At 40.4% G+C, this 13,382-nt stretch overlaps 2 protein-coding genes across 14 annotated transcripts in view; one reads left to right on the forward strand and one right to left on the reverse strand.

Moving 5' to 3' along the window:
* The window catches only part of RARS2 (arginyl-tRNA synthetase 2, mitochondrial), a 114,171-nt gene extending 110,403 nt beyond the window's left edge, over positions 1–3,768 (reverse strand). For 2 of the 8 annotated variants that reach the window (XM_053591836.1, XM_053591835.1), the window contains exon 1: positions 3,667–3,751. In XM_053591836.1, the coding sequence (XP_053447811.1) occupies positions 3,667–3,702 (36 nt within the window). In that variant the 5' untranslated portion in view covers positions 3,703–3,751. Of the gene's footprint in view, positions 1–1,462; positions 1,540–2,257; positions 2,436–3,384; positions 3,621–3,666 lie in introns of those variants that run through there. The other 6 variants (XM_053591832.1, XM_053591833.1, XM_053591831.1 and 3 more) reach the window with 6 other exon arrangements.
* The window catches only part of ORC3 (origin recognition complex subunit 3), a 71,820-nt gene continuing 62,197 nt past the window's right edge, over positions 3,760–13,382 (forward strand). For 3 of the 6 annotated variants that reach the window (XM_053591825.1, XM_053591829.1, XM_053591826.1), the window contains exons 1-2: positions 3,860–3,931; positions 10,773–10,827. In XM_053591825.1, the coding sequence (XP_053447800.1) occupies positions 3,908–3,931; positions 10,773–10,827 (79 nt within the window). In that variant the 5' untranslated portion in view covers positions 3,860–3,907. Of the gene's footprint in view, positions 3,932–10,772; positions 10,828–11,658; positions 11,808–13,382 lie in introns of all 6 variants that reach the window. The other 3 variants (XM_053591827.1, XM_053591824.1, XM_053591828.1) reach the window with 3 other exon arrangements.

Raw genomic sequence — 13,382 nt, forward strand, 5'->3', positions numbered from 1 at the left:
GAGAGTGCGATGGGAATGGAAAGATGTTGCTATGTTAGAAAACCAGGAAATAACACTGTGACTACAACTCTATAGAAAGGACAGAATGGAATGAAATGAAGTTGGAGAAAGAAGCTAAGGTTCTGCAATGTAAAAAGATAAATGATACGATTTGATATACATTTTAGAAGCCATGCTTTTTTTTTGGCTGGAGCTGGGTTTGAACCCACCACCTCTGGCATATGGGGCTGGCGCCCTACTCCTTTAAACCACAGGCGCCTCCCCCATGCTTTTTTTTTTTTGAGACAAAGTCTCACTATGTCGCTCTATGTAGAGTGCTATGACATCACAGCTCACAGCAACCTTGAACTCTTGGGCTTAAGCGATTCTCTTGACTCAGCCTTCCAAGTAGCTGTGACTATAGGTGCTTGCTACAATGCCTGGCTATATGCTTTTAGTTGTCATTGTTGTTTAGCAGGCCAGGTTCAAACCTGCCAGCCTTGGTGTATGTGGCAGGAGCCCTAACAGAGCTACGGGTACCAAGCCAGAAGTCATGCTTTTTGATACATAAAGAATGGACTAAAGGAGGCAAGAATAGGTGACAATGGTGGCTTGGTTTCGGATTGGGGGGACAGCAGCAATGGAAAAGAGTAGATGAATTTAACATAAAAGTTTGAAGATAAAATCAATGGGACTTAAGCAAAGCATGAGAGGCATACTCTAAATTTCAGTTATACCTCTGCACATTATTATTATTATTTTTGGAGACAAGGGTCTCACCCTGTTGCCCAGGCTAACGTGCTGTGGCATTAGCCTAGTTCACAGCAACCTCAAACTTCTGGGCTCAAGCGATCCTCCTGTCTCAACCTTCCAAGAAACTATAGGTGTTTACCACGATATTCCTATTTTTAGGAGAAACAGGGTCTCACTCTTGCTCAAGCTGGTGTCTAACTCTTGAGCTGAAGGGATCCTCCTGCCTTAGCCTCCCAGAGTGCCAGGATTATAAGCATGAGCCACAGTACCTAGCCTCTTCTAGTTTCAGATCATTCCTTGATGAGTCCATATTTAAAGAATATGTATCTTCATAATTTACATAGCCAATTCAATCTATTGGATTTTATTTAATGATCAGATTGCACTTCTTGCCTTCACAAACTAAACAGCCTAGTGTATAGGAAAGATCTGATTTTGAAGTTAGATCTCTGTTCATAAATCAAGGATACAATTTATGACTGTGGCTTTGGGTAGGTTATTTAATCTCTTTGGATCTCAATGGGCTCGTTTGTATAATGTTAGTACTTCTCTATCACAGGGTTGCCATGGGGCTTAAAAGTGAACATAAACTATCACAAATATATATTCACTAAATGTTAGTTCCTGTTTCTCCAAGTTATCTTCTTCACAAGGAATAGTCTTTCCAATACTAAACGCATTACGTTTCTTATCCTGGCACTATATCAACATGACTTTATTACTACCTTACCTTCACTGGCATAATTTTAGTATTCTAGGAGACTCCTGCCACAGATGAGAGGTTCTGGCATAGAATGAGATGAGGGTCTGCAAAAAAGGAGAGGTCAGTCCAGTGACAAGGGAAGAGTTTAATGGAGGGGAAAAGGACAATGGAGACTGACCAGGAGTCAGGTCAGCTCCCACATGGTTGCCAAAGGCTTTTATTAGCCTCATCAATATAGCTAGACAGGGGCAATGAGCTCAGAGTAGAGCTGGGGGCTCTTCCCAGCATGGGTCTGGATTAGGGGCCAGGATATGGGCAGGGTATTTCCAGGAATTCTGGCCTTGAGGCACTCCAGAAATCTAGGGAGGAGGTTCTTGGTTTCAAACCAGATTTTCTAAATGGCTGCACTCCTGTCAGGGTTATGAGAACTCCTTTCCCACAATCATAGCACTATCTTGACCTAAGGTTGGATACTGAAGTCCAAAACTACCTTCCCAATGTACTGTCTACATTAACATGACTTTATTATTACTTCGTTTTCATTAGCATAACTTTTACTATTCTAGAAGACTCCTGCCCAGAAGAATAACTGGCTTGTTCATTATAGGAATCTTCTGAAAAATCTATCAGGTCAATAGAAAGTATCAAGAGTTTGTGTCTTAAGGCTCCTTGCACTCCTTGCTGGCTCCTTCCACCAATCTTAAACTGCTATATCAAGATCAGTGTCCCAGCCTTATCAGCCATCTCCCCACAACCCCCTACCACCCTCTGCTACTGAAAAACCACGTTAAACCATACTTCGCATTATCAATAAAATCTCACCTGATTTTCCCAGTTTGAGACACTAACAAAGCTCTGTGAGGTGGTGTTCTTCCTTACCCCAGCAAGCAATAAACTCACCTATGACTTATGGGAAATCACCATTAGAGCAGTACAAGCTTAAGTATAAGATTAAAGACAAAGCCCAAGGGTTTCTCCACAAATGTCTAGAAACAATATAAAAATGAGGTAAGTTAAATTATATACTAAGAAAAATATGTCCATTAATAAAAAGGTAATGGTTTATCTAGACCACAATAGTGGGGCAGGGCCTGTGGCTCAGTGGGTAGGGGGCAGGCCCCATATACCCAGGGTGGCAGGTTTGAACCTGGCCTGGCCAAACTGCAACAGGGCGCCTGTAGTCCCTGCTACTAGGGAGGCTGAGGCAAAAGAAATCGCTTAAGCCCAAGAGATGGAGGTTGCTGTGAGCTGTGACGCCACCGTACTGTACAGAAGGCAATAAAGTAAGACTCTTGTCTCTAAAAAAAATAAATAGGGTGGTGCCTGTGGCTCAAAGGAGTAGTGCACCGGCCCCATATGCCGGAGGTGGCGGGTTCAAACCCAGCCCCCGCCAAACCTGCAAAAATAAATAAATAAAAAGACCACAATAGCGAGTTCAAGACTAGCCTGAGCAAGAATGAGACCCTGTCTCTACTAAAAATAGAAAAACTAGCCGGGTGTGGTGGTGGACGCTTGTACTCCCACAGCTACTCGAGAGGCTGAGGCTGGAGGATCACTTGAGCCCAGAGTTTGAGGTTGCCGTGAACTGTGACGCTACGGCACTCTAGCCTGGTCAACAGACTGAGACTCTGTCTCAAAAATAAAAGACCACAATAGCAAGTTACCTTGCAAAATTCCACATGTGGCCAATTAAGTCTTAAAAATTCTTTTTGACGAATCTCAGGTTTGTATTACCATTTTTAATGCCCTTCTTCCTTACAGAGCTGTTCAAGTATGACTCCGAATCAAGAAAAACTGGGTCTCAGATATCTCAAGGACCTCGAGGAATTATGAAAAATAACCCTAGGACAGACTGGAGAAGAAATGTCAGCTTTTAAATTAGATCCTTACGAATGGCTATTCAGATCCATTAACAACTTCACTAAGTGTCTTGAACCCTAACTTCTTACAGAGTCCATTCACCGCCAAAGACTTTCCACTCAGGGAGGCATCCATACTGCGGGCGGGAAGGCAACAGAGACCAGCGCCTCTCAGGGCTTTCCCCGACTCTCCGGGTTGGGCTCCGCTGCTCCAGCAACTCCCAGGGAGGGTGAGGAGGTGGCAGCAGCAAATAATCCGGCGGAACTCGCCTTCCCCCCAACTGAGGCCTGCCCCGCAGGGGCGAAAGTCCTTCGGAGTCCACGGCTCCGCGGGCCCCGAGGGCCCCGAGGGCCCAGCTCCGGTATCCGTACCTGACTGGCGATGGACCTGCGAAAGCCGCACGCCATGACTAGCCCCAGAGAGCGCCGTACACGCCGACCCGGCACCGCGCCGTCGTCCTTGCCCGCCCCGCCTCCGCGCGCCGGAAATCCTCCCTGGAGGAGACGCCAGCCAATCAAAGACCGCCTGCTCCGCCGCTGACCTCTGCCCTGCGGCCGCGAGGGCGCGCGGGAAACCCCGAGCGCTTCTGGAATTCACGGGGCTGCTAAGATCATGGCCACGTCCTCGGTGTCCAAGGTACGTGGGGCGGGCGCACACTGGGGCTCTAACGCTGCTGGGTTTGTCTTTAAAGACGGGGGGTAGTAGAGGTTGAGAGGAGGCAGCACCGAACTGAGTTGAGGCGTCCTTGCGCCCGGTCTGTTTTATGCCAAATGTACTTAGGGGGTGAAGACCCGCCATCTGGTAGGTGGGGATCTGGCTCATAAGCCTGAGATATACCTGGGTCTCTTTTCCTTTTTCCCTCATATAAATATTTGCTGTGAGCTAAGCACTCGGTTAGGTACCGAGATACACTGGTAAACAAAATAGATTCAGTTTCTATACTTAAGAAAGACATTAAACAGATAAACTGATGGTTACAAACTGTCGTAAGTGATAGCAAGGAAAAAAGTTATAAATGAGTGAACAGAGGAATGGAGAGAATCCAATACAGATTGCCAGGCGTCAGCGAAGGCTTTTTATTTTTTATTTGTTTATTTGTTTAGGGTCTCACTTTGTCACCCTGGGTAGAGTGCTGTGGCGTCACAGGTCATAGCAACCTCCAGCTCTTGGGCTTAGGCGATTCTCTTGCTTCAGCCTCCTGAGTAGCTGGGACTACAGGCGTCCGCCACAATTCCCTTCTCTTTTTTTCATTGTTGTTGCAGTTTGGCCGGGGTGGGGTTGGAACCCGCCACCCTCGGTATATGGGGCTGGCGCCCTACCCACTGAGCCACAGGCGCCGCGGACGAAGGCTTTTTGGAGAAGGTGACGCTTAGCTGAGACCTGAAAAATGACTAGGAGTTATGCAAAGGATTGGGGGGGAAGAGGGCCCAAAGAACGATGTTATTTGGCCTAAAAAATAGACATAAAATGGCACGTTAAAAGAATCGAAGATCAGTGTAATCAGAAAGTTGAGAAAACGAGAACGTTATTAGAATGAGAAAGTGATACAGTTATGTGCATGAGAGGGGATCATATAGACCTCAGATGTACTGCCTAGATGGCAAGGATTTGCAAGACATAGTGTAGTTGGTAAGATGATAAACCCTAGATCTGAACTATCCAATATGGTAGTCACTAGCTACATATGGCTATTTAAATTTGAATTAAAATTAAGTAAAATTAAATAATATTCCTTCGTTTCACTGGCCACATTGTGAGTGCTTAATCACCACATATAGCCATGGTTACCAAATAGCGCAGATATATGACATTTCTGTCAATACAGAAAGTTCTATCAAGCAGTGGTGCTTTGGACCATTAACTTTTAGTTCTATCATACCTATAGCAGGGAGCTTCTGAAGTTGAGCTGAAGTGAAGCTGAAAGTGTAGGTGAAGAAGCTGCAAAGACATTTTCCTACATTAAAACAGCAAATTAATGCATCTGATTTTTTTTTTTAAGAGACAAAGTCTTATTTTGTCGCCCTTCGGTAGAGTGCTGTGGTGTCACAGCTCACAGCAATTTCCAGCTTTTGGGCTTAGGTGATTCTCTTGCCTGAAACTCCCGAGTAGTTTGGGACTACAGGTGCCTGCCACAATGCCCAGCTATTTTTTGTTGCAGTTTGGCTGCGGCATTTGAACCCGCCACCCTTGGTATTTGGGGCCAGCGCCCTACTCACTGAGCCACAGGCACTGCCCAATGGATCTGATTTTTAATTTCGATTAAAATGGTCTTTGAGTCCCATCTACTCTGGAAGTTGAGGCAAGAGGATCACTTGAGCCCAAGAGTTTGAGGTCCCTGTGAGAGAGGATGATGCCATGGCACACTAGGTTAGGCAATAGATTGAGATTCTGTTTCAAAAACAAAAAAAAAAAGGGTGGCGCCTGAGTAGGGCACCAGCCCCAGATGCCGGAGGTGGCGGGTTCAAACCCAGCTCTGGCAAAGAAAAATAAATTCCTATCTTGTAAAAAAAAAAAAAAAAAATTGGTCCATAAGTGATGTATTCTAAGAGTACATCTCTAGGAGAGAGTACAAGCCTTAGGGTTTATGGTTACAAAGGATGGGCACTGATGTTAGGTGCAAATACTGGAAGAGATTAGCTATACTAGTGCTTTTATAAAGACTAGTACTCTTCTTGTTTGTAGATTTTAACTGGTCTATTCCCTACTGCTGTTTTTTGCAAAAGCACCTCTTATTTTTGTGCATCTTGCAGAAAAATAAGATTTTTTTTTTTTTTTTTCAGGAAAACATTTTTGGCCCTTTTAACAGAAATGCTTGTATTGAGATCATTATGAAGTGGACCTCACATAAATAAGAACAGTTAGGAGTTTCAGGAGTTCATGGAACTTTTAGCTATTTTTTTTTTTTTTTTAAACTATCTAAATATTTTTGCTTTCTTTTCTCATGATATTTTCTGGCCTTTCACCCTCTTAGACTTCATCCTCCATGTCAAAGACCTATCCTTTGCCCAGCAATTCAAAGTGGCTAACCATATAACTACCAGTACCTTAGATTAGAATCTATTCTGGGCATTCTTTATATCTTATTCCTTTGAAGCCCTTTGTATTTTACTGAATTGCAGGTGGATCTTTGTATGTCAGACAGTTCCACTAGTTGCAGATATAAACATAAGGGCCAGGCATAGTGGCTCACACCTATAATCCTAGCACTCTGGAGGCCGAAGTTGGTGTACTGCTTGAGCTCATGAGTTCGAGACCAGCCTGAGCAAAAGCAAGACCCCCATGTCTACTAAAAAATAGAAAAACTGAGGCAAGAGGATCGCTTGAGCCCGAGTTGGAGGTTGCTGTAAGCTATGATGTCACCCCACTCTATCCAGGGTGACAGCTTGAGACTCTATCTCAAAAAAAAAAAAAAAGAAGAAGAATATAAGGCCCACTTATTAATTTGGAAACTATAATCCAAATGGCCACTTTGTAATTTGCACAGCTGTTGTTCATGATAGCCTGTGATGACTTTTCTTAGGTATATTTCTTTCATTCTTTCATTCTCCATAGAAATAGAAATATTTAAGAAGCTATTATGTTATATACTTACTATTTTAACATTGGTAAAGTAGACTAGTATGAGTAACTTGGGTTATGTACCACTAGTCTAATAATAATTTGAAACTAAACGTAGCTAGCAAATTACCAGGAACATTACTTGTTAAAATATTTATTCATCCCATATACTGATTGCCTAACATGTATGTTAGTAATGTCCTAAACATTGGGGAAACAATTATAAATAAAATACAATCTGTGCTCTGAAGGTATTTACAATCTACTTGGGGAGACAGACTCATATAACTATGATACACAAATCTATTTAAAACAATGCAAAATTAAGATGTTCAAGTATTATGAGATCTCAGGAAAAGGAACATTTCTGGCTAGAGAATCAGAGAAGGTTTCCTAGCAGAGTAAATTTTGAGTCAAACTTTATGGATAAATGTATAAGCGTTTAATCGTGTCCCCAGAACTTGTCTGCTCCAGGTGGAGCTTGCCTGCCGGCTCCTGTGACCCTGCCTGGCCACTGGGAGAGGACATGGAGGAGCCATGAGCAGTCAGCCTGGGGGGGGCAGCAGTGCTGCTGTTTCGGTTGCTCCTAGAGGATTGAAGTAAATAAGAATGCTAGCTCCTGGTGGCGCCAGTAGCTCAGAGGGTAGGGGTCCGCCAAGTACACCCAGGTTGGAGGGTTCGAACCTAGTCTGGGACAGCTAAAATCAACAATGACAACTGCAACAAAAAAATAGCTGGGCGTTAGTGGTGGGTGCCTGTAGTCCCAGTTACTTTGGAGGCTGAGGCAGGACAATGGCTGAAGCTCAAGAGTTTACGGTTGCTGTGAGCTGTGACACCATGGCACTCTACTCAGGGCAACATAATGAGACTTTGTCTCAAAAAAAAAAGAATGCTAGCTCCTGTATAGCCAAGTTATAGGAGCATGCTATGTCAAAAACAAAGATGGTGGTTTGCATACTGTCTGATGACAGCAAAAACAGGTATAATGACAAAATATCTTATGTACTGAATGCTCAGTTCCAAGCCAGTGTGTGGTGGCATGGACTTTAAATACCAAAGGATAGCAGCATCTGCTGTTGACAAGATTGCCCAGCAGATGATCTGCAAGATGGGAGGAGCCCTCTGGACTGTGGATATGGGCATTAGGGTAAAGAGATCGATGTTCATTGGTATTGATTGTTTCCATGATATTGTAAATTGACAGAAGTCAGTTGCAGGATTTGTGGCAAGCACCAATGGTGAATTGACAAAGTGGTACTCTCCATGTGTCATCCAGGAAACAGGACAGGACATTGTGGATGGGTTGACAGGCTGCTTGAGAGCTGCCCTGGAGGTCTGGTATAGGAACGAGTCATCCATGCCACATTCTGTTAATATAGAGTATTGGGATGGAGTGGGGGACAGCCATTGGCAAGCACTGCTTGACCATGAGATACCACAGATGTTGGCCTGCCTGAAAAAGATCCTCTCTCATGAAAATTTCAGTCTAACTTTCAGTATGATGAAGAAAGGAATCAACCCCAGATTTTTTGAAAGTCCACTTTCAGGAAGTTACTGATGTTGAGGTGACCAGGAAGGAATGGTATGTTTTTTATTGTGAGTCAGTCTGTGCAAGAAGGAACTATCACCCCCACTTTCACACTAGAATGTCATCTACAATGATGCTTGCTTAATTAAGTCCAGATGAAGTACAGAGTTTCACTTATAGTCTTTGCCACATGTATTATAACTGAATAGGTATCATCTGAGTTCCTGCTCCCTGCCACTGGCTTACCTTGTGGGCCAGAATATTCACAAGAACCACATAATTCCCCGTTAACCCTTCTCTATTACCTTTGACCTGTAAAACATGATCCAATGTGATGACAAAACCACAGCTTGTAAATCATTTTTGCCTTTGAAGCTGGGTGCCTGAAATAGCTTTAAATTCTAATCTGTGATTGTACATGGAGAGGTTCCGCATGGTGTATTCTGCTTTCAACACTATTGCTCATTTTACACAAGAAGGATTCTCCAGGGAGAGAACTGACGAGGTTTGGCTAACAATTTACCCTTCAAATGTGTCACAAAGACTTACACATACCTGAACGTTTTGCATACAAGCAATACCACTTCAGTAATGAAAAGATTGGGTGTTTCTACTTGGGAAACTATATCTACTTTATTTTTGAGACTTTTTATTTGCTTTTAAATAAGACATAAAAATAACACAAATCCCCATCTAAGTATGCTATCTAATGTTTTAATTATTTTTATTTTTATTGTTTTTTTGTTAATTCTCAAGCTCAAACTCTTGGGCTTAAGCTATTCTCTTGCCTCAGCCTCTCAAGTGGCTGGGATTACAGACACCCACCACAACGCCCAGCTATTTTTTTGTTGTAGTTGTCATTGTTTAGCAGGCGGGGGTGGGGGGAATTGGGGGGGGGCAGGTTCAAACCCACCACCCCCTTTATATGTGGCCGGGCCCCTTAACCACTGTGCTACCAGCCCCAAGCTGTATTTAGTTCTTACAAAAAGTACCTATTACTAGTTACTAATAAGTTACTTATAAAGAGGCGGCTAAAAGGGGTAGGGCGCCAGCCCCATATGCCAGAGATGGTGGGTTCACCCCAGCCCAGGCTAGAAACTGCAAGAAAAAAAAGAGTTTAGAGTTCTTTGCCCTGCAGTGGGAGTTTGAATTTTTTTTTTTTTTGGTGGAGAGAGACTAGGGAAAGCCTGGTGACGTAAAAGTTGGCACCTTGGTAACAGGAGAAACATTTTGTCATTCTTTCCATGAAGAAGGGAAATTAAGAGTTCTGTTACCATTTCTGTTTAATTTATTATATTTTGTATGTTCCAGGTGAGGTTATTATGTTAGCTGTGCCAGTATCAGAAGAGTACAGTGAGTTAACTGAAGCAACTGTATTTTTCTTGAACATTTTTTTTCTCTCCAGTTACAACTATCTTTAAATAGACTCAGGAAACAATGTGATGATCTTTGTTTTCTTACACTCCTAAATAGTGGCATTTGGGGGGTGTGCTTCAGGATTAACTTCAGATACATCTAAAAGGGTATGTTTAAAAGCAAAACAATAGCTTTGATTATATGTTAATTTAGGTTTGTAATTTAAACCAGACTTATAAAGAATGAAAACATCCAGGATCAAGAAAATAGCTCACTGAGCTGTGCAGCCAGCAGTAAAAATGCAAGATGTAGTTTCCTCGTTTAAGGAAAGCTAAATTGACATGTTCTTTTCTGGAGTTGGAATTTGGTTTATGATAGTACATTTTCAAGATATAAAAAAAACCAAAACATTTGGAAGGAACAAACTGAAAGTAAAACTTCCTGAATGTTTCCTGTCAATGTGATATGTACAAATAACAGGTATCACATACTCCAAACAGCATTAAGTTTAAAAATGACGTAATTAAATAAAGGTATTCATGTTAAAATCGCAGAAAAAATGAGTTTAATAAAATAAAGGTGTAGAGTGAAACAGTAGTCAAAATTATCTATTTTCTGTCAAGGTTATAGATACTTAGTGTTTAATTGAATAATTTCGGGGTAGGGAGAACATTCCTATTTTCTATGTTCTTGATCTTCAGTTTAATGTCTAGTATTAATTCTTCTAAATTTTGTCAAAATGGAGCCTTTCAGGGTTGAAATTTCATCAGCTTGTATTCTCTTTATCTACCTCTTAGATCACATCCTGAAGAGCAAAATCAAAGATGAGTGTCCCATTGGAGGGAGGGGAAAGAAATGGATAATTCCTCTGTTGTTTTGGAATTTTCATCTATAATTCAAAGAGGAGTGAATCTCAGAACTTGAAACATCTTCTTCCTTCACCCCTTTAAAAAAATCTGCTTATCTGTAAAATACTTGGTTACTCAGATTTGTCTGCCCCTTGGCAACTTTATGCTTTTTTTCTTTCTTTCATAGGGCTGCTTTGTTTTTAAGCCAAACTGTAAGAAGAGAAAGATTTCTGTGCCAGTAGGTAAGATGTCTTAATATCATATTTGTTAGTCATTCCCCTCCATGTTGTCTTAAATTTTAAGAACTAACCCTACCTGGATTTAGTAATTTTCTTGTCTAAGGTTGATTTACTTACTCTGTTGATGTTGTAGTTATGTTCCAAGGCATTGGTCAGAGAGATAAAGTTAGATAAGATTTCTAGGCAAATATACAGTATTTACAGGAGACTTAAATATACTTGAATTTGGTATGGTATTCCATTTTATGAATAAACTTGGCAAAGTAAATTAAAGAAAGCAATCATCAGTATGGATAAGGTTAGTAACCCTAATGCTAACCCTCTCTCCTTTTGTATTTGGTAAAGGGAAACCAAATATACTATCTAAAGGCAAGTTGGAGAGTAGGTTTTCTTCAAAGTTATATTGTTGGTCTTCAAGGAGGAGTATCTGTTTTTTTTTTTGTTTTTTTTTTTTTCCTTTTGTCACCTTGGGTAGAAGTGCTGTGATATTTACATAGCTTACAGCAAACTCAGACTCATGAACTCAAGCAATCTATGGTCTTGACCTCTCAAAGTGCTAAGATTGCAGGCGTGAGCCCCTCCACAAGAGTATCTTTTTGATTACTTCGCTACCATTATTTCTTTATTTACAGCTTTAGAAATGAAAGTGAAAGTCCATGGCACCTGTAGTCCCAGCTGCTCAGGAGGCTGAGGCAGGGGAATCGCAGAAGCCCAAGAGCTAGAGGTTGCTGTGAGTCCTGTGACATCATGGCACTCTACTGAAGGCAGTAATGTGAGACTCTGTCTCTACAAAAAAAATAAATAAATAAAAAGAAAAGCTTTTTTTTTTTGCAGTTTCTGGCCGGAGCTGAAAAGAATTTTGATTTTTAATTGAGTAATCAAAACAATTATAAAAGCCGATTGGCAACCTAAATTTCTAATAATAAGGGAAATTAAATAATTGATGACACAGGAAAACTAAAAAAGAAAAAGACTGCAAATTTGTACGTATTTTCTAATGAAAACTGCAAAAATTATTTCTAGGTTAAATATACAGTATTCACAGGAGACATAAATATACTTGAGTTTGGTATGGTATTCCATTTTATGAATAAACTTGGCAAAGTAAATTAAAGAAAAAAATCAGTATGGAATATATAGTAATTTGTATTTGTTTAAAAAAGACAAAGTAACAACAGAGATTGTCTTAAGTCCCAGTGGCTCCTGCAATGAAGTAAGAGGAATTGACTGCAAATGATCAAGAGGGAGCTTAATGGAGTGATGGAAATGTTCTCTGTCTTGACTGAGGCACTAGTTATATGAGTGTTTACTTGTGTCCGACTGTTAAAATAGGTGTGTTTTATTGTAAATATACTCAATGAAATTATTGAAAAAGGACATTGTCCTTACTTCTTTCATTTTTCTGCAGATTATCTCTTTAGTGATCAAGTTAAAGAAACTTCTTCAAATAAATCACGTATTACTGTCAGAATGTGTTTATTACATTGGTTCTCAATTATAATTACACATTAGAATTACTTGGGGAACTTTTTTTTAACCTCAGTCCTTTTCCTTCGTTATACTTGGGAAACTTTTTATTTTGATATAATTGTAGATTCACATACAGTTGCATGAAATAGTATAGAGTGTTCTCCTGTTCCACCAGTTATCCCCAGTGGTAATATATTACATGATTGTAGTATAGTATCACAACCAAGGAACTGACATTGATACGATTCACATGACCTTACTGAAGTTTCAACTTGGTGGACTTCTAAAAGAATGCAGGTTTAGTATCCATTATCTGAAATTCTTGAGACCTTTGGTTAGATTTAGGATTTAGGATTTTTTCAGATTTTGAGATATATATAATGAGATTATTTTAGGATTGGGTCCCAAGTTTAAACCCAAGATTCACTTATATTCACTTGTATGCACCTAATACACATAGCCTTAAGATAATTTTATACAATATTTTTAATAATTTTGTGCACAAAAAATTTTGACACCACTCTATCACATGAGATCAGTATGAAATTTTCCACTGGTGGTATCATGTCAGTGTTCAAAAAGTTCTTGATTTGAGGGCATTTTGGATTTTAGATTTTCAAATTAGGGATGCTCAGTCTATACCAATGTCCAGACCCTAACCCAGACCAACTGAATCAAAATCATTGGGAGTAGAGTGTCAGTGTTAGAATTTTTTATTTATTTTTATTTTTATTTTTATTTTTTTTTTTACAGTTTTTGGCCAGGGCTGGGTTTGAACCTGCCATCTCCAGCATATCACAGGCGCCGCCAGTGTTAGAATTTTTTAAAAGCTTCTCATAGGCTATCAAGTATTTGCACTAAATATTCAGCACTGTGAATATTAATTTCAATGGAAAAATTATTACATGAATTAAATATACCTATGTACTAGTTTTGAATTGAAAAAGAAAAACTGAACTATACCATTGAGTAGGAAATAAATGAAAACTTGAATATATAAAATAGGATTTTTCTAAATTATCACATGATATAGACCTTGAGTGTTATTAATACATCAGTCTGAGCCCTGTGCTCAGGTAGAAAATAAA

This window comes from Nycticebus coucang, chromosome 5, assembly GCF_027406575.1.
Source record: "Nycticebus coucang isolate mNycCou1 chromosome 5, mNycCou1.pri, whole genome shotgun sequence".
NCBI classification, from domain to species: domain Eukaryota; kingdom Metazoa; phylum Chordata; class Mammalia; order Primates; family Lorisidae; genus Nycticebus; species Nycticebus coucang.